Below are 26,907 nucleotides of genomic sequence, written 5' to 3'. Positions count from 1 at the left end.
CCCCCGGCCCCGCCTGCGCCCTCGACGTGCTCGCCGTCCAACACCGCGCGGCCTGCCCAGGAGGATCGCCGCCGTCTTCCTCTTCGACTACGAGGACCCGGACAAGCTCGGACGCCCAGGAGGACCGCCACCGCTCGACGCCCTCGACCGCGCGGCCTGCCCAGGAGGACCGCCACCGCTCGACGCTGAATTCGCGCCGCCTCGACTAGCTCCAGCTGCCCCGAGTCACCCTCGACCTCCCAAGTGAGCACCCGAGCCGCTTCCCCCTCTTCCCCCTCTTTATTTCCTTCTGATGTGTTCTAGGGTTGGGGGTTGGAGAAATTTGGACAAGGAAAGGGGGTTGGAGAATTAAGTAGCTAGGGTTTTCCAAATGTTCAAATCTCTGAGCTTGCATTTAGATGCATTTTAGAGGATACTAGTCTCAACTAAGAATCCGCCTAGAGATTCTTTCTATAAGTAGCTAGGCTCAATTAGTGATTTTTCCAGTGAGTTTGGATTCATGCAACAATATGAAACATTAATTACTATTCTTTCTGGCCACTAATGATAGATGTAACATGTAAGAAGTCTATAATTGATTAATGGATCTGTTAGTTTGATAGTTTTTTTAGTGTTGCACCTTTTCCTTCTACAACTTGCAGATGTGCACACAGTTTTTTGTGTTCATTTTAGGAGTTGGTCCTTGGGAAGCATAAATAAAACATTATTGGCAAGTGCAGTCTTGTTACTCCTAGGTATCTACAAATGAGTAGATGAATATTTGTTACCAGGAAGGGTTACAATATCTTTCAAACTGATGTTGTTCTCATGATCATGCTTTCTGATGGTTTGATATCACCCAAAGTTTGGCATGGAAACTACAGAGGTACTATGTAGTGTTGTATTACTTCTTCCGGATTCAGGGTGTTTAAATGTGCATTAGTTCTTCTGATAATTAATGGTTAAAGTCCTTTGACAAGAATGTGAACAATAAGAGATGTAACCAATCCCAGAAGTAGAACCATGTATCTTTTCTCTCTACAATTCTCATGCAACAATATGGAACTAATTCTTTAAGTAGTTAATGAGAACACTTGGTCCATATTCATTTGTAGTGAACATACATTTTCACTGTTCTTATAATATTTGCTTGATGTCAGATTATGCTATGAGGATATTAGTCTAAGCCCAATCTTGGATGCATTGTTTTATCCTGCGGTGGTTAAACCGGTTCTGAAAATTATCTAGTTTGACCTGTACTTGTCTAGCTATCATAATCTATTCTTTGACCATGGCAGTAGCTGGCATTTTGTTATGATAATTTCAGTATATATCTTACTGTCCTTTGCTGATCTCGTTGTATTTTCAATTCACGGGCAACTCTCCAACGAAGTCTCCTCCAGGTAATATATGTCTCATGCTTTCTAAAGAGTACTAGTATACTGACTAAACTATCCACTTGCTATGCTTAGCTACTCTGTTGTCTGAATCGTGACACTTTGCCTGTCATAATGCAACTAAGCATACTAGTCTCAACTAAGCATCCTAGTTTTTTGTAGTGAGACAGTAAGATAGTGAGACAGTAAGAAGAAAACTTCCCAGATTATGTAGAAAGAAAATACTTGGTTTGACAGCAAGTACCATGACATGAATCAAAAAACATATACGGTGGGAAAAATAAAATGGCAGAAACGTGGGAGGTTCTGGTTTGCTGTATCTCCACCAGTTTGGGTTGGTGAATGTGGATGATTTTTTTATCCTGTGAACTCATTGTACTGCTACAAGAATTTGGTATCATCATGGTGTAATTTTGTTAACATTCTGGTTTTGTTAGATAGTGGCTACACTAATCTAGAGTGATAGAATTTTCCTTCCCATTTGGTATCATCATGTTCAGTGTATACAGTTATAACATCATGTGGGTTTTTTAAGTTTGTTTACAGCTCTAGTACACTTCTCTTACACTTACTGAGGACTTGTATTTGCTACTGTTGTGTTGTCGTTCCTATACTGTAATTGCTTCAGCGCACACTACCATGACTTAATGTTTACAATAGCTGTTTTCTTTGTGTCCAATAGTCAGCGTATATTTTTCTTCAGAGGTAACTGGTCAAATGTTCAGTGTGTATGTCTGAACTTGAATGTTGCAATGTTGTTTTCTTCAGAGGCTACTGTCAAAAACTTGAGCTACTGTCTTGCAAAGATGATGATCATCTTGCTAGTTTGCTGGGTTTTGTCTCCGACAATTGTGTCGTGATGAATTTGCAGGTACCCCGAGAGGCCCTTGAGTTTGCCGGAATGTCGATTAACTTCCGTTCCGGCAAATTCGGGTACTCCATATGTCCTATTTTCAGCAAAGGTCATGCTAAAATTTTCCGTGAATTTTAGCATGACTTTGCTAAAAATAGGACATATGGGGTACTTGCGACCAATGCATGGGCCGGGGTATCTAGTACTTAGTTAAGTAGGATCAACTGTCCTGCCATTCTTGCTACATTAAACCATAGGTGGCAATAGAGCCAAGTGATTAGGCCCAACTTAGAATTCTCCTTAGCATCGATAAACCCTAGATGATAAACCCAACATAGGTGGCAATAGAGCCAAGTGATTAGTGCCAAGTGATTAGGCCCAACCTAGGGTGCCTCGGCATCGATAAACCCTAAATGATGAAAACTTAACTTGGCTGCCCAGGATGCCTCGGTGTCGATGAGAACCTAAATGATGTATGCTTAGGCTTTTAGGGTGCCTCGGCGTCGACAAACCCTAAATGATGAAAGCTTAGGCTTTTAGGGTGCCTCGTTGTCGACAAACCCTAAATGATGAGACCATGATCTTGTTCCTTGACAATAACCAACTTTTTGACCAAAGTTTTTTCATATTTAGAGCGAAACATGGCCCACAACAATGAGGCCGGTGGTTCGGGCGGCAAGCAATTCTGGGAGCTGTCCCAGGAGATGGAGGAACAACCTCACCGCTATAAGGACGCCGCCGAAGACATCGATCCATATTACACAACCCCTAGTGGCGTCGGGGATCACACCACTGATGGTGCCGCCGAGGATGCCACCACTGATGATGGCGGCGCACACACAGATGGTAGCCAACCGAAGAAGCAAAGGAAGCACCGGCGCCCGAATGCGCTCCGCACCCTCAAGGAGGAATTCACTCAAGTGGACTCCGACGGGAATCCAATGGAGCCCAAACATATAGTCAAGGGGTACTCGGTTCAGCTTGGGTGCATTCTCCGGAGCACCGTCTCGATCAACACCGAGAACCTTAGGCATAAGGACCGAGGGAATTTGCGCAACCTCCTCTTCACGAAGCTGCACGAACAATACAAGTTCCCCGCCGAATTTGAAAACACACGCCTCTCAAGGAATAAAGTGAACAGTGCCGCCCTCACGAAGATGAGCACGGCCCTGTCTACTTGGAGAAGAGCGGTGAAGAGAATGATTGATAAAGGTGATAGTTATGAGAAGATCAAGGCGAAATATCCTTTGATGAGCGAAGATGAGTACAAGGAGTTCAAGATCAAGTGCAAGAGCAGTGCAACCTCCGAATCAAGTCAGTGGGGGAAAGAAATGCGGGAGTTGAACTTAGGGGAACACAAACTTGGTCCCGGCGGTTACAGAGTGGCGGAGCCTATATGGGACAAGGAGGACGCGGAGTGTGCCGAGCAAGGCCTACCGCCCCGCTTTGAGAAATACAGCGGTAACAAGCAGACCAGGTACTATGTCAGGGCCCGGTACAAGGAGGACCCGATAACAAAGGAGCTTACCACGGATCCGAAGACCAGGGCGCTTGAGCTTGTTCTGGTAAGGAATACACCCCCGCGTAATTAGCTTCATATGGTTGCACTCTAATTAATCCCCAATATTTCTAAATGGTTCACGTTCCTTTCGTAGGACATTAAAAGCAATAGCGCGGGGTCGTCTCAGAGCTCCCCTTTCGACACCCCTTTAAGTAGGGCGTTGAACATAATGAAAAACAAGGATAAGCTCACTAAGCCGACGTCAGCTGGTCGTGTGGCCGGCAAAGGCTTGTCCACAAAATGGGGGTCATACTATACCGCTGGTGTGCGGAAGGAGAAAAAGACCAGCTCGGAAAGCCAGACGCGCGAGGTTGAAGAACTTAAGGCACAAGTGGCGCGGATTCCGGAGCTTGTCCAAGAGCAAGTGGAACAACAACTAGGAACGAAGCTCAATGCCATGGTGCCTACGTTGATTCATGGGCTGACGACGTGGATCGCGGGCGGCCAACAGGGGCCTCCCCCGGTTCCCAGCTTCACGGCCAGCAACTCGCACAGCGCGCAGGCGGCGCCATTGGTGTCTCCAGCGGCGCCATTGGTGTCTCCGGCAGCGCCATTAGTGTCTCCGGCGGCGGCGCCATTGGTGTCTCCGGCAGAGGCGGTATTCGTGTCTATGGCGCCTGCACGGGCATTGGAGCTTAATGCACCCGTGTGTACGCCGGGCGGCACCTCGCTAGCAAGCGCCCCCTCCGTCAGTTGCACGCCCGCCGTTGGCGGTGCCTCGACATTAGCCGAGCTCGACGGCATCACGGTAACTAAGCCTCTCGGCCAATGACTTCATCTCCTTGCCTTTGACTGGGCATCCCTGACGCCTTGTACATGTTTTCGCAGGGCACCGCCGACGTTCCTTGCACTCTTCTGCACTTCGTGGGCGCCGAGTTGGTCAATGTCGCCAAGGGCAGAATCGTTCAACCGAGCAATCCCATGTTCCACGGTAATCCGATGCCACCCACAGTGTATAGGGTTGAAGTGGTTCGGGTGCTGCCAGGCTGCGACGAGTTGTTACCTCCGATTCGACCCGCTGGGGCCGATGAAGAAGATGAGATGACCCTCAGCGCCTGCGTAAACTGGCCCCTGCTTTGGCCGAAGAGCCAGATTCATTTGGGGGCGGGGGACACCACCCCACAGACAAGACCGCTAGTCGTGCCGGCACCAAGCCATGGCAAGAACGCCGCAGCGCTACCGGACCTGCCAGACATCCCTATGGCACAGGATCCGGACAGCCCTATGGCACAAGATTAGGACGGCGACGACAACGACGATGGTACATTTACCAAAGTTGATAAGTACTTTGCCGAACATGGGTACGCTGATGAGTTCTGCGGGCCTCTTTCTCAAGAACCCAACCAAGACGACCGTGATCTAGCTGGTACGGCGGAGAAATCCAATTGCAACAGGCGTCGTCTGGCGTTCAGTTCTTAGGACACGCCTCCAGATCCCGCCTTCACCGAGCCTCAGATAACTGAGGTGCGAAATATTATCAGCCCCAACACGCTCAAGAAGGCGGTCTGTGAGCAGAACTCGGTCCCATTACAGGAGATCAAGAAGAAGGGACGGAAGCGAAAGACTAACAAGGGCGCCGGTGCGAGCCAGCCAGCACCGAGTTCGATCCGTGCTCAGGACGGGCCACCTTCACCTAAGGATATCTCGAGGAGGGTGCATGTGGCGGGTAGGGAGATGCTACCGCCAAATATGCTGAATGCTGCAACCGGTGCTATGCGGAGTCTGCACGACAGTGTTCTTTCTTTGGAGAAGCGGCGTCTCAGAGAGAATGATGTGGCATACCCGGTTTTCGTGTCCAAGGTGCCAGAGGGCAAGGGCTTTGTGGATGGCGACATCAGGGGTACGATCGTCCTGCGGTTTGATGACATCTTTGCTATGTTTAACCTTCATCCGCTGCACTACACCTTCGTTCGGCCATTTTCGCTGAGTATGGAGATGCGGATCATTAGATACAAGACCCCGGACATTGTGATAGTCGACCCCTTCTACATGCGTGCCAAGCACTTGAGCAGCGCTGGGGACCGCCAAGTTGCGAGTTCACACCTCGAAGGTGCCATTCTAGCAAACCCAGACAAGGATAACTTCCTTGTGGCTTACTTTCCCGAGTAAGTCATCCCTTAACCGCCCCGTAACATATGATTTCTTAGATTTCGATTGTTCTTTTTTTTCTAACATTCCGTGTTTTGTGCAGTGACACACATTGCACACTCATCCTCTTAAGCCCGAAATATTCCATGGCCATGTATTTCGACCCGAAGGTAACTCCAAGATAGACTACACAAATGTCAAGAAAGTTCTTGATGATGTTCTCCCCCCAAATCTGGAGGCACCTTCACCAGGGCAGTTTGTAAGTACGGCAAGCACACCTTCTCACACAATACGAATTTCTGCTGCGTCAAGCAGCCGCCTGGCGGTCAGAAGGATGCCTACTACGCCCTCCATCACAAGCCGGCGATCGTAAGGGACCATCATCAACTTCTGCTACCAGATAGTCTCAAAGATTGGGCCGCGAGGTTGTCGGCAACCCAGGACGCGGACCTCAGACAAGAATTCTTTTGCATCCAGTCGAAGTTTGCGGACATCATCCATCAAGATGTCCTTCATACCTCGGGGCAGTTCTACCTCAGATATCAACCGTCCAACAATGAGATAGATGGAACGCTACAAATTTAGGGTGACAACAATCGCGATTTCATGACCATCACGACAGACGACGGCTTCATCCACGCTCCTGTCCGATGAGTCGAGTCGAAAGTAGTGATGTGTAGTTCTGAAACATTGATTGGCTCATGTTGTAATTAAACTTTAATGAATTCGTATGTCTCTTTGGTTTGGACAGTCATTCAACTTAGATGTAATCAATGCTATTTATTAGTAGGATCATGAATCGTGCTATTAATGTCTTGCTTTTATCTTCCGATCCTTTTGTTGCATACTTACATATTGCTTATGTATTGTCTGTTGTCTGTTGTTTGGCTTGTGCATAGTGATGTCGTCGTATGTCGTGTACAAGGGTAAGGTTCCCAGAGTCTACGACGACTGGGAGGAGTGTCAGAGACAGGTTCACCGTTTCAGCGGTAACAGTTACAAAGGGTACACCACTAGGGCGGAGGCCGAATCTAGATACGCCCGCTATCTAGCGGCAGAGAGGAGGGAGCGTTGGAGGAACCGGATGAAGACCAGTTTGATCGCGATGATGCTCATCGTGATGACCGCAGCTCTCTTTTATGTGATGGTAGTTTAGATGATCGATATCGACTTGTAATGTGAAGACAAACTCGATACTCGCGGTCTTGAGACTTGTAATGTTTTATCTTTGTTCGGTGTTTTGAATTCGGAGACTAATATGATGAATTGTATTCGAAGACTAATCTTCTATTGTATTCGATGAATCTGCTGTTGCTGTGTGCTACTGCCTATATTCTGTCCAATAATATATTTTGTAACCTGTGCAAAAATCAGAAAAGCAAAAAAAACCAAATATTCATACTAATGGCGCATCAAGGCAGAGTGCGCCATTAGTATGCCAAAGGATACTAATGGCGCATCAAGGCAGAGTGCGCCATTAGTATGACAAAGCACATGGTTACATATGGCCCCCCGGGAGGTATACTAATGGCGCATGGTGTTACATACTAATGGCGCACTGCTTGGTGCGCCATTAGTATACCAGATACTAATGGCGCACCAGCGGTGCGCCATTACTAAAAAATTCTAGTGGCGTGCTACTAATGGCGCACCGGTAGTGCGCCATTAGTAGGCAAAACCAGTGCGCCATTAGTAGGCCTTTTCCTAGTAGTGGGTGGCCGGGGACGGGGCCCAGCCGGCGGGATCTGGCAGGAACGGTCAATGGCGGTAGAGGCCAGCCGGATCTGGTGGTTTTCGACGAGGTTCCCTGACAGCAGTGCTCCATCGGGAGCCCATGGCGAACCTGCGGCGGGTCAGAGAAGGGGAGGTGAGAGAGAGAAGAACAGAAAGATGGAAGGGGAGGCAGGGAAGAGAGGGGAAGGACGACGGAGAGGGCGCCACGGGTGCCTGCCTGCTGGCTTGCTCCGGTGAGGCGGCGAGGAGCCCGGGGTCCATCGGGAGGCTTCCATGGCGCTGGTGTGCTCCTGTGTATAGAGCAAAGAGAGAGACAAGGTGAGGGGAGAACCAGAGAGGGAAAAGGGCGGGTGAAGGGAGAGAGAGGACCAGGCGGCGAGGGCTCATCTGCTGGTGATGCTCGTCGGTGGAGGGAGCTCCGGTGGTGCTGCGGCTTGCTATGCGCGAAGGACGGGCGAGGCCGGAGGGGAACGAGGCAGGAGCTCACTCGAGGAGATCGAGCGCTAGAGCGCGGGGCTTAGGGACGAGCGCTCAGGGGAGGGGGCACGGCTGCGGCCTGGTCGCCTGCTCCGGCGAGGAGCTGCACGCGCGGGTGACAAGGTCGATCTCGGGGACGCGCGGGAGGAGGTGGACGGGTTGGATCAGTGGCTGGTTGGTCTGTTGTTGAAAACAAGGGAGGATTTTTGGATCGGGGAGGATCCCGATGAGGAAGAGACAGGAAGAGTGGCGGCGCTCGGGAGTGGATGGATGGGACAGGATCCCTAGTTTTTAGGGTTGGTCTATTTGTATAGCAAGTGGGGTAGGTTTAGGGGTATTTGGTCCCTCCTATCGTAATCGGATGGTTGAGAAATAAATAGGTAGGGAGTCAAAATAAGAAAAGGAGATATTTTATAGATGTTTGGGGATGATCCAGACCCATTGGTCACAACAGCCCGGGTCGGGTATAGGGAAGTTTCAGACGCGCACGCGAGGGGGCTCCAAGCTAGCAAGAGGTTAGGTGGGCACGGTCAAGAGGGAAGCGAAAAACCGATTGGTCTCGGAATGGTCAATGAAAGCAAGGGGGGACGTGGCAACTACGGGCGGATGCAAGTTTTATGAAAACATGTGGATGCAATGCACATGATGCCATGAGATGAAATGCATGACATGAACAAAATGCAAAATGAAAACAAAAACCCGACCACGAAGGAATTATCACATCGCATCTCTGGAAAAGGCAAGAGTTGGAGTTACGAATATGGAAAGTTGTATCCGGGGCATTACAAACCCGGTCATGAGTGTACACGTTCACAAGTTCCCACTCGTAGTTGGACCCGATGTAAACAACCCAATCTCCATTTGCGCCTGCCCAAGCCTTGCCCTCAAGCGATGGCATCTTAACATTATACGTATCATTATCAAGCGGCATCAACTTGCATAGGGCGAGGCCTCCGTCGTGTGGGCACCAGTCATCAGGGTCACGGTGAAGAAGATAGGGGAGATCAAACTCCTCCTTGACTCTTGGGTTCCTTGTCATGATGTTATTAGTTGAGTCGAGAATGGGCTTGAACGAACCTGCCATGCTAGCCTAGGTGATGACATCGCACCGATCAATGAGTTCCTCCACCACATCATCTTTCAGATCGGGGCAAGAATAACGGGGTCGTTTCCGTCCTGTTCCCTCCATGGAGAAGACGATCGAACAATGGCAGAAGAAAGGGTGAAAGGCTGAAGGAAAATAGAGGAGGGAGAGGAAGAGCGTGCGACAGCAGTTCCATATCGAGAGGGAAAGGCGAAGAGTCGATGGATGGTTGCCAGTTTGCCACGGTTCACAAAGAGGCGCCCCGGCCTACACGTCCGTTCAGAAATACTCCTACTACTCGCCGCCGTCTCACTAATATGTTGGAACGGGACCACATGTCAACGAAACATGGTGTGTAATTTCTTGTGCAAAATGCGATCTGGCCACGTTGGCCCGAGGTGCCGCATTAGTTTTTTTTTTGAAAGTTTGCCGCATTAGTTATCGACCTTTATTTTTTTAACATGCAATCTGAATGGATAGCTCCTGTGGTCATCACACGTGAGCGGATATAGGGATGGTTGATTCGCCCGAGCAACTTATTACTGTGGGAATATGGGAGTACCAGCGGATTCAAGGAACAGAGAAATGATGGTTGCTTCGTCCGAGCAACTTACTGTGGCGAAGGTGGGGCTCTGTGATTTGACTGCTCATTAGTCATTACTACTGCGGCGCAACGACCGGGGTGAATCTTTCCCTGAAGTTGTGTTGTGCACTCAATATTGCTGCATGGCAGGTGGAGCCGGATGAAGGATGTCCAACATGCCGGCGAAACGAAGTTGAATAGTTTCTGGCATTGCTATCAATCCTTCAGGATTTGTTTATATGTATGCATAATTTTAATGAAATTGTACTGTGATGCTATGAAGTTTTGAACTTTGGTTCCCACAGGAAAAAAAAGGTTTCAACTTAGGATTCATGTGTCTTGCCTCGAGATTATCTCGTTACAACATTCCATCAAATACAAATGAAACTACCATGGCTAATGCATCTCAATGGTTCGCAGATCAGTGCCAATATTCACATCACAACTGAAGACAAAGTTGTGAGAAGGTGTACAAATAAAGAAAAAAAATATAATTGATCGATGTTGTTCGTAGGCATGGCTCCATTTCCTTGGCACAATGTTCATTGCTTGGCAGCTAGTTTCACCCAGCTCTGTAGCCAGAAAAGAGGTGTATGAAGGACACCACAATCCGATCATTTTGTGTAGCTCCACTAAAATCGAGCGGACCATCCCTGTTTGCAAAGATATCCGGTCAGTGTGATTACAATAATAGTGGAACTAGATGATGAAACATAACACACATAAATACAAGCCGATCACCTCTACGATCTCTCTTTAGGACTAACTTCTTGTTGGAGAAGATTAGGCACGGAGTTGGATGAGGAGGATAGCAAAACCAATCTCCCTTTCCGCAGTCCCACAGAAATGTAAAAATGTTGCCCGTGTGACATTTTGGTGGAACTGCACAAAACACTCTTCAGAAAAGTGATTTGTGCAGTTCACCAAAAGGTCACAATAGCAACAAGGTGAAAATGGATAGCCCTGTTTGCAAATGGATTTCGAAAGGAAACAATTACTGCCCAATAACACGAGTTGAAGACACATACGCCAACAAAAAAGAAGCATGTTCCATGTAAAAACGGAAAGATAGCACATGGTGGTATATCAAAAATGGTTTGAGGACGAGATTGCAAGATGGAAAATACGCCGGCCGAGATACGATTTAAGCAAACAACTAAAGAAAATCCACATGCAGCAACGTGGGAAGATGGGCAGTGGAGCAAGGCTGGAGGAAGCTGTACCTGAGTGTCAGGACCCCGACTCAATACATCAATCTAGCATGTAACACCTCAGATCACTTTGCGGCCTCACGCATGGTATCCCCACGGGTCTCGCCTTACCTTTGCCCGGGACCGTTTGCGCCTATTGGCACACGTATATGATAGTGTCGCTAGCATCCATATAATAAGGAGCCCGGGCTGACATGGCTAATCGTAAACACAAAGTGGCACAAACTTACAGGGACAGGCATCCATGACCCAGCATCGAACATGTCGGTCATCAGCGAGTGAATCCAGGCTGTAGCACTGGGCTAACAGGACTCCGGTGAACCGGGCTGTAGTGGGCTAACAGGACTCCGGTATTCATCGCGTGACATTTCCCCGAAGGGACAGACACAGGAACGAAGAAGGACACATGCCGGCCAGCCTAATCCGGAGCTGTAGCAAGCTACCATGGCTGGTTAGAAGCACTAGGAGACATTTCCCAGTAAGAGAGGCTACTAAGGATAAACAACTAGATAGTCAGATCCCACACATACCAAGCATTTCAATAACATACACACAATATGCTCGATATGTGCAAATACAACATGGCATCACAACATGACTCTACAACTCAAGTATTTTATTCAATAGGCTTCGAGGAGCGAGATATTACAAACATGGGTCTCACGACCCAACATTCAAAACATACAAGTCAAAGCACATGCGGAAGCTTAACATGTCTGAGTACAGACAACTACAAATGAAAAAGGTTGAGAAGCCTGACTAACTACCAGATCCTGCCGAGGGCACAAGATCGTAGCTGAGTTAACAAGCTAAACGTCGAAGTCCACACGGAACTACTAGTGAGACTAAAGTCTCTCTACAAAAACATAAAATAGGAAAACGTGAGTACAAATGTACCCAGCAAGACTTACATCAGAACTAACTACATATGCGTCATTATCAACAAAGGGGGTGGTGGAGTTTAACTGCAGCAAGCCAGGTTTGATTCGGTGGCTATCCTGAACTATGACTGCAAGTAACTCTTTTGAGGTGGCGCACACGAGTCCACATATTCACCATATCAATACACCACTATGGATCCGCTCCCGTCTCCCTACGAGAACGCCATCCATAGCACTCACGCTTATCTTGCGTATTTTAGAGTATCCACTTTCACTTGTCTATGACCTGTGCAGGCAACCCAGAAGTCCTTTACCGCGGACACGGCTATTCGAGTAGATCATATTAACCCTGTAGGGGTGTACTTCTTCACACACGCTCTCGCCACTTACCGCCATGTACACGTCATGTATCTCGGCAACCTTCAAGCGGAAGCCTGGCGAGGGAGTCGGCCACGACCTGACTAACCACACAAGTCTCTCGTCCAGGTTTATCGCCTATTCGGGTTCCATCCGCAAGGAGATCCGGCCGGGGTGTCGCTCACGGCCCCAAACGATGTGAGCAGGGTTCCCAAGCCCACCATCCGGGTGCCACTTGGTACACCGTGCCACTGTGCCTAGTCTGTCCCAAGCCCACCTGTACCGGGTGCCACTTGGTAGACTACTAACACTACCTACAAACACCAGAAACTAGTTGCAACTCCTGGACAGAGATCAAGTTGATTAATAAGTTGAGAGGGGCACTTAAGCATTCCAATGTGTGGTAGTAACTGTTCATGGATCATAAACACAGAACTCAGTTCCTGAGGACGGCTGCAATGAGACAACCCACCATGTACTCCTACATGGCCTCTCACCGCTACCTTTACCAAATCGTGTTCACACACAGTAGGACATGTTCACACACCTCCAATTCATCCCCGATGAATCTACTTACTGTGGCAATGACAGGTCATGTAGAGAATAAAGGGGTTCAGCTACCGCATCATGTAATAGTTGAATCGTTGTTGTCCTAATGCAGTAAAAGAGAGCAGGAGCGAGAGAGTGGGATTGTATCGGAATGAACAAGGGGTTTTTGCTTTTCCTGGCACTTCTGAAGATAATATAGTTCTTCATCGGTGTCATCGAACTCATCGTCGGTACACGTCTACTGCGAGGGGACAAGCACCGACAACAAAGAAGAAACACAATCAATGCAATGCAACAATATGATGCATGAATGTGACATGGCAATATGCTGTGGTTTGTGCTAATGCAACTAAAACCAGATTAAATGAAGTTGGTTTGAATCCAAGATTCAAATTCAAACTCCACATGTGATTATTTAAATGTCATTTAATTGAATTGTCCTAAACAGTAGTCATAAGTTGTTCTAACATGCATGAAAATGGTACAGATGGATAGATTAGATTTTTCTGATAATTTTTCATATATAATTTATCTCATTTGGAGTTACGGTTGAATTTCTATGATTTTTACAAGTTTAAACATTTTCTGGAATTTTCAGAATTGAATTAAATCCAGAAAAGAGTTACTGCGTCACCACGACATCACCCTGACGTCATCAGGTCAACAGGGTGGGTTCGGGTCAAAATTGACCAGTGGGGTCCACTGGTCAGTGACTGGGGCTGATTAGTGTCGCTGACATGTGGACCCAGTCAACGGCCACGTCATCTGGGTCAATTCTGGCGCGTGGGGCCAGTCAACGTGTGATGTGGCCAGGTCAAACTAACCTGTGGGGCCTGTAGGGTTAGTTTAACCTAAACAGGAGCTAATCCAGGGTTAATTAGTTAGCGGGGCCCAGGTGTTAGTGGCTGTAGGGTGTTTAGCTAGCTGGGTTAGCTCCTAATGACGAAGCCACATCGGCTCACCGGAGTTTGGCCGGCGGCAACCATCCCGCGCGGCGGAGCTACTACTGGCCGGCGCTAGGGGCTGCGTTTAGGTGTGGGGAGACCACCAGGAGGGAGCCTGTGCTCTTCCGCATCCAACGGAGCAGGAAGGAGCGGGCGGGGTGCGCTATACCCGCTGGAGTTGAGCTTGCGGCGGCGGCCGGAGCTTGGGCGAGCTCGAGGTCGGTGTTAGGGAGCACACCAGAAGGTGCGAAGGGGTGCTATGGCGTCCTGGCGGTGCACTGAGTATGGCTGCATGCTCGGTTGCAGCTCTAGGCAACGGTGGCTACGGCGGCGACATGGCCGGCGGCGAAGAGCTCTCGGCTCCGATGGGCATCGGTGTTAGAGGAAGAAAACGAGCAAGGCGAGAGGGGGAAACGATGGCGGAGCTCACAACGGTTGCAAAGGTGGCCTCGGCGTGCTCGAGGAAGCACCGGAGCGAGCGGGGCGGCGAGAGGGATCTCCGGCGGCCGGCGATGAACATGATGAAGATGGCGTCGATGTAGGGCCTCCGGCGAGGCGTGGCTAGACGGAGAGGATGAGGGAGGTGCAGCGATTCTCTTGGGCACGTTGGGGAGGCGAGGGGAGCACGGAGGCTGCGGCGTTACGGTGGCGCGGCTACGGCTGCGCTCGGGCGCGAGAGGGAGAGAGAGCAGAGGAGGGGAAAGAGGTCGGGAGAGAGTGAGAGAGGTCTAGGGGGGTGCGTGGCGTCGTCTAGAGTCGTCCAGGGCGTCGGCAGAAGCAGGAGGTGGCCGCGGGTGGCTGTGCGCGCCGCACGCAGCTGCTTCTCCTCCTGGCAGTGGAGGAAGACGACAGAGGGGTTGCGGTGGTGGGCTAGGCCAGATGGCTGGGCCGCCAGCTGGGCCGGCCAGGTGGGCTGCACGAGTGAGGCCAGGTACTAACTCTCTCTCTCTCTCTTTTATTTTCATTTTCTATTTTCTGTAATTGTGTTTGGCTTTAATAAAAATGCCACGGCATTTCCAAAAATCATGAAACTGCTCAATGTCACTGTTTGGAATATTTCCAACAGCAAACATTTCAGTTTGTGATTATTTGAGCATTTAAAATATTATTTAGCAATTAAATGCCCAAATACAAATACCATATGATTTAATTCAAAAATCTAGAATGGCCTAGAAAAATGTGCACCATTTTTGGGAGAGGTTCTAGACCAATCCAAAAATATTGAACTCTTCTGAAGAGCATTTTGGGTTCATTGAGAATATTTTTATTTGAACCTAGTTGATTTGATCTGGTGCTAGGGTTTGAGCAATCCCCATTTCAATTTAAATAAAATTTAAACATGATGCACACATGAAGGGCTAGTCTAGTGCATACCAGAACTAGGGATGTGACAACTCAACCCCACTAAAAAAGAATCTCGTCCCGAGATTCAAGCGTAGGGTAAGATGGAAGGGGAACGCAACTAACACAATCTTCACGGTCCAGGTTGCACTTCATGAGAACATTGATTCGATCACCATCTTTGTCTCGATGTCTTCCTCTGAGAACTCCAACTAACATGACAAGAAGAGGAAAGGAAAACTCTAGAAGAATCGATCTTCTCGAAGACCGAACAACTTAGGATCAACTCATGGGATGAGACATAGCAGCATCTCTCGAGCTGAGACACGAAGCATACATCTAGAGGGATGGAGTGGAACAGATGACGAGGGTTCACTAGGTAGACAACAATTCCACACTTAAGAAGGTGGTAAACGATTGTCAATGTAGCGAGGAGTTGAGTTGCCATGATACCATAACGGGGCACCTTAGGGAAGGTGACTTATAGAAATATCCCCTTAAGTGGCAAAAAGAATTACCTTTGATTCAGAGATCATTGAAACTCTTTATACCAGCCTAAGGCAATTCTCGAGCGATCGTTTGGAGGGGTTCGGTAGAATGGCATACCCGAATTAGAATGGATGATGTGGATTACCTTGTTGAAAACAACACAAGGAATGATTTTAGTAACTGGGGAAAAGCTCGACAGTAGAGAGTGGGTCCACTGTTTGAAAAGTTATAGCTTAACCGAGGAAACTAGGAGCAATCCCAGTTAGTGCTGATGATAACACCTAGTGCTTGTGTGTGCTCTCAAGAACTTGAGCATCTCCATATTCATCAAGGTTTTACCAATATCCGTGTCAAGGATCCTGGCAACACAACGTACTACCATGATGGATACCGGTGGAAGATGCAGATGCAAAGGAAGATAACACCTTCTCAGATTTAACCTTGGCGGGGCCAAGGGGACAAAGTCTGGATGATCGACCGAGAGACATTTAGCACTCTGCTTCTAATGTTCTCCTTGATGTGCTAGCGTTACCCATTTACATGGGTTGGTATCTAGAACATCAAGTAAAAGGTTGGACTTCGGGAACACAAAAATCCATAAGGGACAACTAGGAAATAAATCCTACGAAATCCTTATGGGATGTGGCCAACTTCCTCAATCAAGATACTACAATAATAGGTCTTTCGGTTGGGTGTGTTGGCCACGACATCCACTTTACCGGGTTACAAGAGACCAATATTATAGTTCTTGGAAATATTCCAACCATCATATCTGCCTGAGATTCAGGTCTAGTTGGTGTCAGGATATTCCAGACTCTTCAAGTCTAGAAAGAAAAGTGAAATTTTGCAACACAAATCGACGAGATGACATTGCGAGATTCTCGGGAAATGAACTATGATAGCAAGCTCCAAAACATGAGCTGGTTCTGCTACACACATGTGAACACGCTTTCCCAGACAAGCATGACCACGTGCTAGTCTTATAGTAAAACACTACTGAGTTCAGGTTGGGAACCATCATCTAGGGTAACGAAGTCTCGTGCATGACCTAGGATTAGCACAACAACTCCTTTTTCTTGAACAAGTCAATCAGTGCCTTGGTGTGCTAGGGACACATATAGAATGGAGGTAGCTAATCTCACAATCCGATGTATACTTCGCACATGCATGACTGACTTGGGATGATTCCAAAGGAAGCAAAACAATCTTTCTTGGATCCACGACGGCAACTTACACCAAGTGCACATGAATTAGAGAAAGTCACTTCTTTCATCCGAACATATACCTCATGAATGGAACACGAAGGTAATGTTTACAAAAGTTTCCAACACTAGATGGAGGTTCAACATGATCATGGAGAAGATAAAATGCTGCTGATGGGCTCAACAACAAGTCATCGGGATGACCTTATAAATAGAATTCCATAATTATGTGAACAAGGACATAGCATTGGTCAGACCCAAAAGATGTAACGGTGTATGCTCGAGGGATAATCGCGAGTGAGACAACATTACGAACATCGCTAGTTCTGATTTGATTTGACGATAGCCCATACTCAAATCAAAGTTTTTATAAGATAATAGGTCCAACAACTGATCACACGGACCAATCGATGAAGATATCATCTTCCTTCAACTAACACACCAACACCAGGATATCCCTTTGAAACGAACTAGGTTAGGTAAGCTTTTATCTTCCAACTCTCCAAGTTGTCGTTTAGCTTAACCAACTAGCTCAAGGGTATCCAACACGGATTCTTGGAGAAAGGGTGGTTTACAAGAAACCAACTTGATCACGAGCTCAACATAGCAGTCAGGTGACAACCTGGTAATACTTCTAAGAAGATATACGGAAAATCACGAACCACCGATATGTCACTAAGCTCAAGAACAATCTTGCTTTTCAGGGCAAGACGATATGGTTAAATAAGCAAGGGATTGGATAATCCTAACTCTTTGATCAAGACTGCACCAGAAATAAGGCCTAGGTGGCACGATCAATCTTAGAATGATGATTCAAAAACCAACACGCTAAGAATGAAATTATTGTCCGTTAACTACCAAGCAACGGAGTTGCTAGGAGCATAGATTTCACACATCACGATTCACTTGTCGGTGTTCCGGTTACAATAACACGGAACCGAGGAATGAATAATGATGTCGAGAAGTATCACTGTATCAAGAGTTCATAGGATGGTGTGCAATTCCCATGAAAATCCTGACATAAAGAGGGTAATACTCCAGGGTAGAACATAATCAAAAGCTGGGTTGGCATTTTGATTTGCGGATTACAACTACTTTGACCCAATCCTGGAAATGGATGAGGTACTGGAGTTTATTTCTCCTAGTCATTCTGGAATAGAACGGCTTGACGGACCACAAGAATAGTAAGCATCGATGAGCGAACGCATACATACTCTTGACTATCAACTGATAGACAAGGACCGGAATACAACTACAGAGGGACAACTCAAAGGAACATATATCTTTCTGAGTTGTGGATACATAGGTTAGTATGTCGAACAAGTTCAACATATTTCTTCCGGATAACCCATGCTGAAGAGGAAGGACTGGCAGATTCACAACTATGATGGAGGGCTCATCAAGAGCACTCTGGTTGCGATCTTTTGGTTCAAAGAACTTCCGCCATAATCAGTTCATGGTATTTGGAAGAAGGAAATATCACGGACCTCGAGGACTATCGTAAAGGTTACTAATAACCTAAAGGAACTAGCAAACACTAACAACATGAAGTAGGTAGAGTAAGTCTCGGGTTCAAGAGCCAAGGAATAGGATACCCACTACTAAGTGGCATCACGGGATGCTTTCGAGAATGATGGCCAGAATCATCACACTGGAAACACAAAACACGGCTATATTACTAGATGATCCCCTGAGACACCTAGGGTCATAATAATAATTCCAACATATATGTCGAGGCAATAGAATACCTCAACTCAACAATTAGTGTGATTAACCTGGCCTAAAGGAACATCGAAACCAGAGGGAAAGGATTTTGCAAATGCATCAGATTGTTTAGAAACCTGGGACGGCTCGGACAGCATAACGGCTGTAAATGCTCGAAAATATTTGAGACAAGCTACAAAAATGGTGGCATAACCACTCGATCATCGTAGTATCATGAATCTGAGGCTGGCTATGATTACATGGAAGTAGTAGGAACAGATTCGAAGCTTAGAACCAACAATCCTATAAGTCTACGGATTAGTAACACGTGATCCTTATAGAAAGATGAGAAAGCCTAGTTCCTTAACCCCGCAGGGAAGATAAGATGACTCAGATCAGAAGGCATAAGGTAAAGGAGTAAAAAGAGCCTTACGTTCCATCCCACGATCAATTCCCTTATATAACTAAAGCATTTCTAGACACAACTTCGACCAGTTTGGCTTGGTAATCCTACAGGCAGTCAAGCTTTGATACCAAAGCTGTCAGGACCCTGACTCAATGCCACATTGATCTAGCATGTAACACCTCATATCACTTTGCGGCCTCACACACGGTATCCCCACGGGTGTCGCCTTACCTTTGCCCGAGACCGTTTGCGCCTATTGGCACACGTATATGATAGTGTCGCTAGCATCCATATGATAAGGAGCCTGGGCTGACATGGCTAGTCATAAACACAAAGTGGCACAAACTTACAGGGATAGGCATCCATGACCCAGCATCGAACATGTCAGTCATCAGCGAGTGAATCCAGGCTGTAGCACTGGGCTAGTAGGACTCCGGTGAACCGGGCTGTAGCGGGCTAACAGGACTCCGGTATTCATCGCGTGACATTTCCCCGAAGGGACAGACACAGGAACGAAGAAGGACACATGCCGGCCAGCCTAAGTGTTCCGGAGCAGTAGCAAGCTACCATGGCTCAGTGGAAGCACTAGGAGACATTTCCCAGTAAGAGAGGCTACTAAGGATAAACAACTAGATAGTCAGATCCCACACATACCAAGCATTTCAATAACATACACACAATATGCTCGATATGTGCAAATACAACATGGCATCACAACATGACTCTACAACTCAAGTATTTTATTCAATAGGCTCCGAGGAGCGAGATATTACAAACATGGGTCTCATGACCCAACATCCAAAACATACAAGTCAAGGCACATGCGGAAGCTTAACATGTCTGAGTACAGACAACTACAAATGAAAAAGACTGAGAAGCCTGACTAACTACCAGATCCTGCTGAGGGCACAAGATCGTAGCTGAGGTAACAAGCTAAACGTCGAAGTCCACGGGGAACTACTAGTGAGACTGAAGTCTCTCTGCAAAAACATAAAATAGGCAAACGTGAGTACAAATGTACCCAGCAAGACTTACATCAGAACTAACTACATATGCGTCATTGTCAACAAAGGGGGTGGTGGAGTTTAACTGCAGCAAGCCAGCTTTGACTCAGTGGCTATCCTGAACTACGACTGCAAGTAACTCTTTTGAGGTGGCGCACACGAGTCCACATATTCACCATATCAATACACCACTATGGATCCGCTCCCATCTCCCTATGAGAACGCCATCCATAGCACTCACGCTTATCTTGCGTATTTTAGAGTATTTCACTTGTCTATGAACTGTGCAGGTGATAAGCACATTTCATATACATCTTTTGGCACTCAAATATACGGTTCATTGAGATATATTCATTCATTTCGTGCTATAAATTGCATATTTGAATGAAAATCATATAAAGGGATCATTTACTTGTGGCTTGCTTCTTTTGCAGAAAAGTGCGCTAAGGCACTATAATCGTCAAGATTCTGTCTATGTGGCTATCGAGAAGAGTGAAGAAGAGAAGAGAAGGAAGAAGAGAAGGAAGAAGAGAAGAGAAGGAAGAAGAGACTTGTGTGAGATGAAGACAAGTAACCAGGGGACTAGATAAAGAAGTGGGAGGACCTTCTTGTGAAGAAAGAAGAGAAGAAAGAGGGCCAAATCACAAAGTGTAGACCAGAGGAGGGGAACAAAATCCCTAGGCGCTGGAGGGATCCGATCGTGCATGGCATCTCCATCCCCTCTTTCCCCCGCCTCCTTCTTCCACCTCCGGCCGCCGCCGCGGCCAGGCCGGCGTGGCGGCGCACCACCCAGCACCTCCACCTACTCCACAACGCCGCATCATCTCCATCCGCGCTACCGCAACCCATCCATCCACCAGCGCCATCACATCCAGCCACCACAACCTCACGCGCCCTACCAGACTAGAGGTCGTGGTTGTCTGGTGCCCCGCGCAAGTCCTCACCTCTGCTTGTGCCCGACTGCTGCTGCTCATTCCCCTGCCTCTTCATCTCCTGCGCCCCCTGCTGCTCTTCCTTGCCGAAGCTCTTCTCTGAACCTCTCCTCCTCCCAACGTCCCCCTGCTGCTCCTTCCCCTTCACTTCCTGCTGCCGCTCCCCAACTTCTCTTGTTGCTCCTCCTCTCCTCCGTCTTGATGCTGCTCCTTCCCCCGTTGCTTCTTCTTCTTTATCTTCCCCTGTTGCTGCTTCTTCTCTCAATCTCGCTGCTGCTCTCTTCTCCCTAAAACTGCTACTGCTCCTTCTCCTCACGCCCCTGCTGCTGCTCCTCTTCTTAACCCCAGCCGCAGCTCTCTTCTTCTCTCTCAAGCTTGTTGCTGCTTCTCCCTTCTCCAACCTCCTGCTGCTGCCTCCTTCTCCTCTTGCCCTATTGCTTTTCCTCCCCCTCCAACCTGCTGCTACTTCTTCTCCCTCAATCTCCTGCTGCTGCCATCTCCCTCTCTCTAAATTTCTGTAGATTTGAGATCGAATGTAATATTCAGATTTGTCTAGTGCTATGATATGTTTAGTTTCAGACTCAAGCTTGTGTGGTTTTAAATTGTTGATCTGAAAACTGAATTGTGGCATATGACTCTCTGTTCTTATGTGTGGTAGTTAAACCCATCACTTGTGTTTTGTACTTCTTGAATAAAGGAGTTCATCGTGTAGTACCTGTGGTAGCTTTGTACCTGTGATATAAATATATATTTGTATGGTGATATATTTCTGTCCCTGACACATTATTGTTTCTTCCGTCTGTTACATTGTATGTTAGTTATATATGTTTGTGTGGTGATATCAAGTACCTGTGATGTATACATATGTGAGTGTGATTGTGATGTGAAATTTCTTTCCTTATTCCGTAATCTTACTTTTGCCCCTTTTACATACTTTCTAGTAATATATGTGTTCTTTTATTGTAGATTTCCTTTTGTAGTCTATGTATGCATGTGTTGATGTTTTATTATCTCTAGTAAAACAAAAATACCAAAAATATAGTGAAGATAATCTGAACCTCCCTTTGCTTCTTTTCATTTACTTTGTCTGTTGATTTTCTGGAACTGTCTTAGATAGCTTAGGTTTATTTTCCTTGTAATTGTCACTTAAATTGTCTAGCCTAGCTTTAGCCAAGCATCATCGCTGATCATTTAGTCCCTGTGAAGAACACGACATCCGTAGTTTGGGGCGTAAAAACCCCGCTATACTTTCAATTGATCATTTTGGCGCCGTTGCCGGGGACTAGCGTCGAGCGTTTGTGTGAGGCTTTAGACTAGGTTTTTCTTGTTTTTTCCTTTGTGCTATATATTTGTGATATATCTCTAGCCACTAACCCCTGTTTTAGTTAGTATCTTTTTGTTTTCTCTTCCTTTTTGCAGGTTGGATTATCCTCTCAGTTATGGCTTACTATTCAGATCATCAGGCTTATGCGAGCAACACTACAAACAGCACAGAAAGTGTTCAAGAACTGATAGGTAAGATTTTCCTTCGATTAGATGATTTAGCTCAGCAGCGGGAGGTAGTTTTTGAGGATAGGCCTACCTCTTATGATCCTTATTCTAGAGGTCATCCTTATGTTGCTCCTACATGCCATATTTGTGGATTTCAGGGCCATTCACCCGCTGAATGTCGGCGTGGTTACTCTCACCCTCCCGATTGTTATGGCATGAGCTTCGCCCCACAGCCTAGCTCATACCAAAACAATTACACACATGGGTGGCCTGAAAACCAGAATATGTCATATAGGAGCAACAACCCTGAGATCTCACAGTTTGGTTCTAGTAATCATATGTAGGGATTTAGGTACAATGAGGAGAACCATAACTATGCTCCACAACAGATTTATTCACCTCCTACTCATATACCTCAATACCAGGAGATGTGTCCAATGGAGTTAAATGGTCCTCCATTTGGTCAACCAACAACTCCAGCACCTTTCGAGCAATCTCATGTGCAAGTGCCCACACAAGATGAATTTGATGATATAGAGAAGCTCACATTGCTTAGTCTCGAGTTCACTTCGAGTGCCGAGGATGATCCTATTAGGAAGGTTATACTAGATGAAATGAAGAAGATCAAGAGTGGAAAAGAGCTAGTGGAAGAAGTAAGGAAGATTGAGAAGAACATCAACGCTGGCAGCACTATTTCTTCACAACTTGAGTTGAGTGTGGCTGAGATATCCATGGATACATGTGAGGTTCCAACACCTTCACATTTCGTTGAGCAAGATAGCAAGTGCCTTGAGCAAGAGATACCTCAGATTGAAGAAGATGAACTAGAAGACAAGGAACAAGATGGTCAAGAGCTGCAATTCCCAAGTGATCAAGTTGAAGACTCATCATCTATTACTCCTGAAGAAGTACAAGAAGCTGCTGTAGATGAAGATGAAGAACATGAGATTCATTTGCCTATTGTCGTACCAGAGCGTGATGTGTCAGGTTTACTCAATCCTCTTGATGACATGATGCCTTGTGATTTCTTTGCTACCACCTTGCATTACATGATGCCATCTGTTAAAGTAGATTTGAAAAAGTATTTGCTTGGATATGATCATATATACCCTGTTAGTGGCATTACTCACATTAATGATGATCACATTTACTTTCCTCGTGCTAGACCTATGCTTAATGAAACATATCATTCTTATGCTAGTCTTGAGCTTAATGAAAAATATCATCCTCATGTTAGTGTTGACTTTGCTCATTTCTACCATTCTAAACATGTGCTTTATAGCTATGCTTATGTAATTGGGTACTCTATTGATGATTTAGAGGGCATCTACCCTATCACTTGTAGTTGTTGTTTGTGTGAGTCCTATTTCAGGTTTTTGCTTGTGCATGAATCAATACATGCTGACCAAGTTCGAGATGACATCCCATGGGATCCTGGTGGACCCAAAGCATGGCGATGAGGAGAAGCAATGGGGCACACACGATGAAGAGTGAAGCTGGAGCATCCATGAGGAAGCAAAGGAGAAGAGGAGCAGCTTAGAGATGATCGAGCGAGTGCTACACCATCAAAACCCGGTGAGCTGTTTCATGACCCCAATCTGAATACCATCATACATTATACATGCTGTAATCAACCGTTATTTGGGTTGCTTGAGTCATTTCTTAAATACCGTCCCACTGAATTTTACCGTCGACATAGGGCGATTGATGTGAATATGTGAACTGAGTGTTGAATGCCTTGTAAACTAGTGATCTATACAATGCTTGCCTTGCTGAAAGTAGTGGAAGTTATTAGTTTTGAGTGCTCAAATCCCGGGTACACTAGAAAACTTAATCATTTTCTGCTTTTACCTCGATACACCTAGATCACCACGTTTAGATGCTGAATTTGTGCCAAGTGTGTCCCCATTGAGAGCAATCACCTAACCACTATGGATTAGCATGCTATGTTCCCTGGATCGGTAGCATGTGAACCAGACATGGAGAAGTGATGATTCCTGTTTTTGTGCTTATGCGTTGTTCATTTAAGATAAGTAATAATGAATAAATAAGTCTGGTCTACCTACAGTAGCATGTCATGTTCCCTGGATCGGTGGCATGTGAAATCTGGTAGCTTGGACAGTAATAAATAAATAAAAATGTAATTGTCAAACCAGGTGTATACCATGTTCTTGGGATCGGTGGTATGTTCCTTTGGGGACACAATCAAAAAAAACTAATAATTGGTCGAGCCAGGTGTATACCATGTTCTCGGGATCGGTGGTATGTTCCTATGGTGAGACTAATAATAATATAATCATTGCTTTATCTCTGTAAATAAGTGATTTGATCACAAGATTTAATTCCAGTTCATTTTGTTCTTGGGATCATGCTCTCTTTAGGAACCATTTGGCACAGTCATCATTTAAACTTGATGATCCTCTTTTATCATTGCAAAAGTTTAAAATGGTCGAGTTTACTAGTGTCCTATTGATATGTAGCACTCCTAACCATTAATTTTCACTAGCTAAGTCCAAGGCATGCACTGTTTAGAGACCTACTTAACTTGGTATTCTCTAGTCAGCTCACTGTTCACATTCTTGCTCTTGTCATATGCCTTTGCTTGTTCACATTCTTGCTAATGATCAAGCAAAGTTCTTGATCCATAGCACTCACGCTTATCTTGCGTATTTTAGAGTATCCACTTTCACTTGTCTATGAACTGTGCAGGCAACCCAAAAGTCCTTTACCACGGACATGGCTATTCGAATAGATCATATTAACCCTGTAGGGGTGTACTTTTTCACACACGCTCTCGCCACTTACCGCCATGTACACGTCATGTATCTCGGCAACCTTCAAGCGGAAGCCTGGCGAGGGAGTCGGCCACGACCTGACTAACCACACAAGTCTCTCGTCCAGGTTTATCGCCTATTCGGGTTCCATCCGCAAGGAGATCCGGCCGGGGTGTCGCTCACGGCCCCAAACGATGTGAGCAGGGTTCCCAAGCCCACAATCCGGGTGCCACTTGGTACACCGTGCCACTATGCCTAGTCTGTCCCAAGCCCACCTATACCGGGTGCCACTTGGTAGACTACTAACACTACCTACAAATACCAGAAACTAGTTGCAACTCCTGGACAGAGATCAAGTTGATTAATAAGTCGAGAGGGGCACTTAAGCATTCCAATGCGTGGTAGTAACTGTTCATGGATCACAAACACAGAACTCAGTTCCTGAGGACGGCTGCAATGAGACAACCCACCATGTACTCCTACATGGCCTCTCACCGCTACCTTTACCAAATCGTGTTCACACACTTAGCTCACACACAGTAGGACATGCTCACACACCTCCAATTCATCCCCGATGAATCAGACCTAACACAACTCCAAGCAATAGCAGGCATGACAGACAAGCATGAATGAGTAGGCACATCAGGGCTCAAACAACTCCTACTCATGCTAGTGTGTTTCATCTATTTACTGTGGCAATGACAGGTCATGCAGAGGATAAAGGGGTTCAGCTACTGCATCATGTAATAGTTGAATCGTTGTTGTCCTAATGCAGTAAAAGAGAGCAGGAGCGAGAGAGTGGGATTGTATCGGAATGAACAAGGGGGTTTTGCTTGCCTGGCACTTCTGAAGATAATAAAGTTCTTCATCGGTGTCATCAAACTCATCGTCGGTACACGTCTACTGAGAGGGGACAAGGACCGACAACAAAGAAGAAACACAATCAATGCAATGCAACAATATGATGCATGAATGTGACATGTCAATATGCTGTGGTTTGTGCTAATGCAACTAAAACCAGGTTAAATGAAGTTGGTTTGAATCCAAGATTCAAATTCAAACTCCACATGTGGTTATTTAAATGTCATTTAATTTAATTGTCCTAAACAATAGTCATAAGTTGTTCTAACATGCATGAAAATGGTACAGATGGATAGATTGGATTTTTCTGGTCATTTTTCATATATAATTTATCTCATTTGAAGTTATGGTTGAATTTCTATGATTTTTACAAGTTTTAAACATTTTCTGGAATTTTCAGAATTAAATTAAATCCAGAAAAGAGTTACTGCGTCAGCACGACATCACCCTGACGTCATCAGGTCAACAGGGCAGGTTCAGGTCAAACCTGACTAGTGGGGTCCACTGGTCAGTGACTGGGGCTGATTAGTGTCGCTGACATGTGGACCCAGTCAACGGCCACGTCATCTGGGTCAATTCTGACGCGTGGGGCCAGTCAACGTGTGACGTGGCCAGGTCAAACTGACCTGTGGGGCTCGTAGGGTTAGTTTAACCTAAACAGGAGCTAATCCAGGGTTAATTAGTTAGCGGGCCCAGGTATCAGTGGTTGTAGGGTGTTTAGCTGGCTGGGTTAGCTCCTAATGACGGAGCCACGTCGGCTCGCCGAAGTTTGGCCGGCGGCGACCATCCCGCGCGGCGGAGCTGCTACTAGCCGGCGCTAGGGGCTGCGTTTAGGTGCGGGGAGACCACCAGGAGGGAGCCCGTGCTCTTCCGCATCCAACGGAGTAGGAAGGAGCGGGCGGGGTGCGCTATACCCGCCGGAGTTGAGCTCGCGGCGGCGGCCGGAGCTCGGGCGAGCTCGGGGTCGGCATTAGGGATAACAGCAGAGGGTGCGAAGGGGTGCTA

At 46.6% G+C, this 26,907-nt stretch overlaps 1 protein-coding gene across 2 annotated transcripts; it reads left to right on the top strand.

The window, feature by feature from the left end:
* Positions 1-20,513: 20,513 nt before the first annotated feature.
* Positions 20,514-25,866, top strand: LOC119275952. 2 transcript variants are annotated; one of them, XR_005136107.1, is made up of 2 exons: positions 20,514-23,842; positions 25,817-25,866. XR_005136107.1 is itself a non-coding variant. In XM_037556887.1 (2 exons), exon 2 carries the CDS (start codon positions 22,696-22,698, stop codon positions 23,725-23,727), a length of 1,032 nt encoding a protein of 343 aa, XP_037412784.1. In that variant the 5' UTR covers positions 20,514-22,291; positions 22,426-22,695; the 3' UTR covers positions 23,728-24,978. The 2 variants fall into 2 exon arrangements, 1 of the variants encoding a protein (XP_037412784.1); XM_037556887.1 differs by lacking the exon at positions 25,817-25,866 and having other exon boundaries at positions 20,514-22,291; positions 22,426-24,978.
* Positions 25,867-26,907: the final 1,041 nt, after the last annotated feature.

Source organism: Triticum dicoccoides, chromosome 3B (assembly GCF_002162155.2).
Source record: "Triticum dicoccoides isolate Atlit2015 ecotype Zavitan chromosome 3B, WEW_v2.0, whole genome shotgun sequence".
NCBI lineage: Eukaryota > Viridiplantae > Streptophyta > Magnoliopsida > Poales > Poaceae > Triticum > Triticum dicoccoides.
The sequence above is the reverse complement of the archived record's forward strand: the minus strand, read 5'-3'. Positions and strand labels throughout refer to the sequence as shown.

Bases quoted from the DNA above. Each gene is read 5' to 3' on its own strand.
- LOC119275952 (XM_037556887.1), top strand. From the start codon at position 22,696: ATGTGTCCAATGGAGTTAAATGGTCCTCCATTTGGTCAACCAACAACT.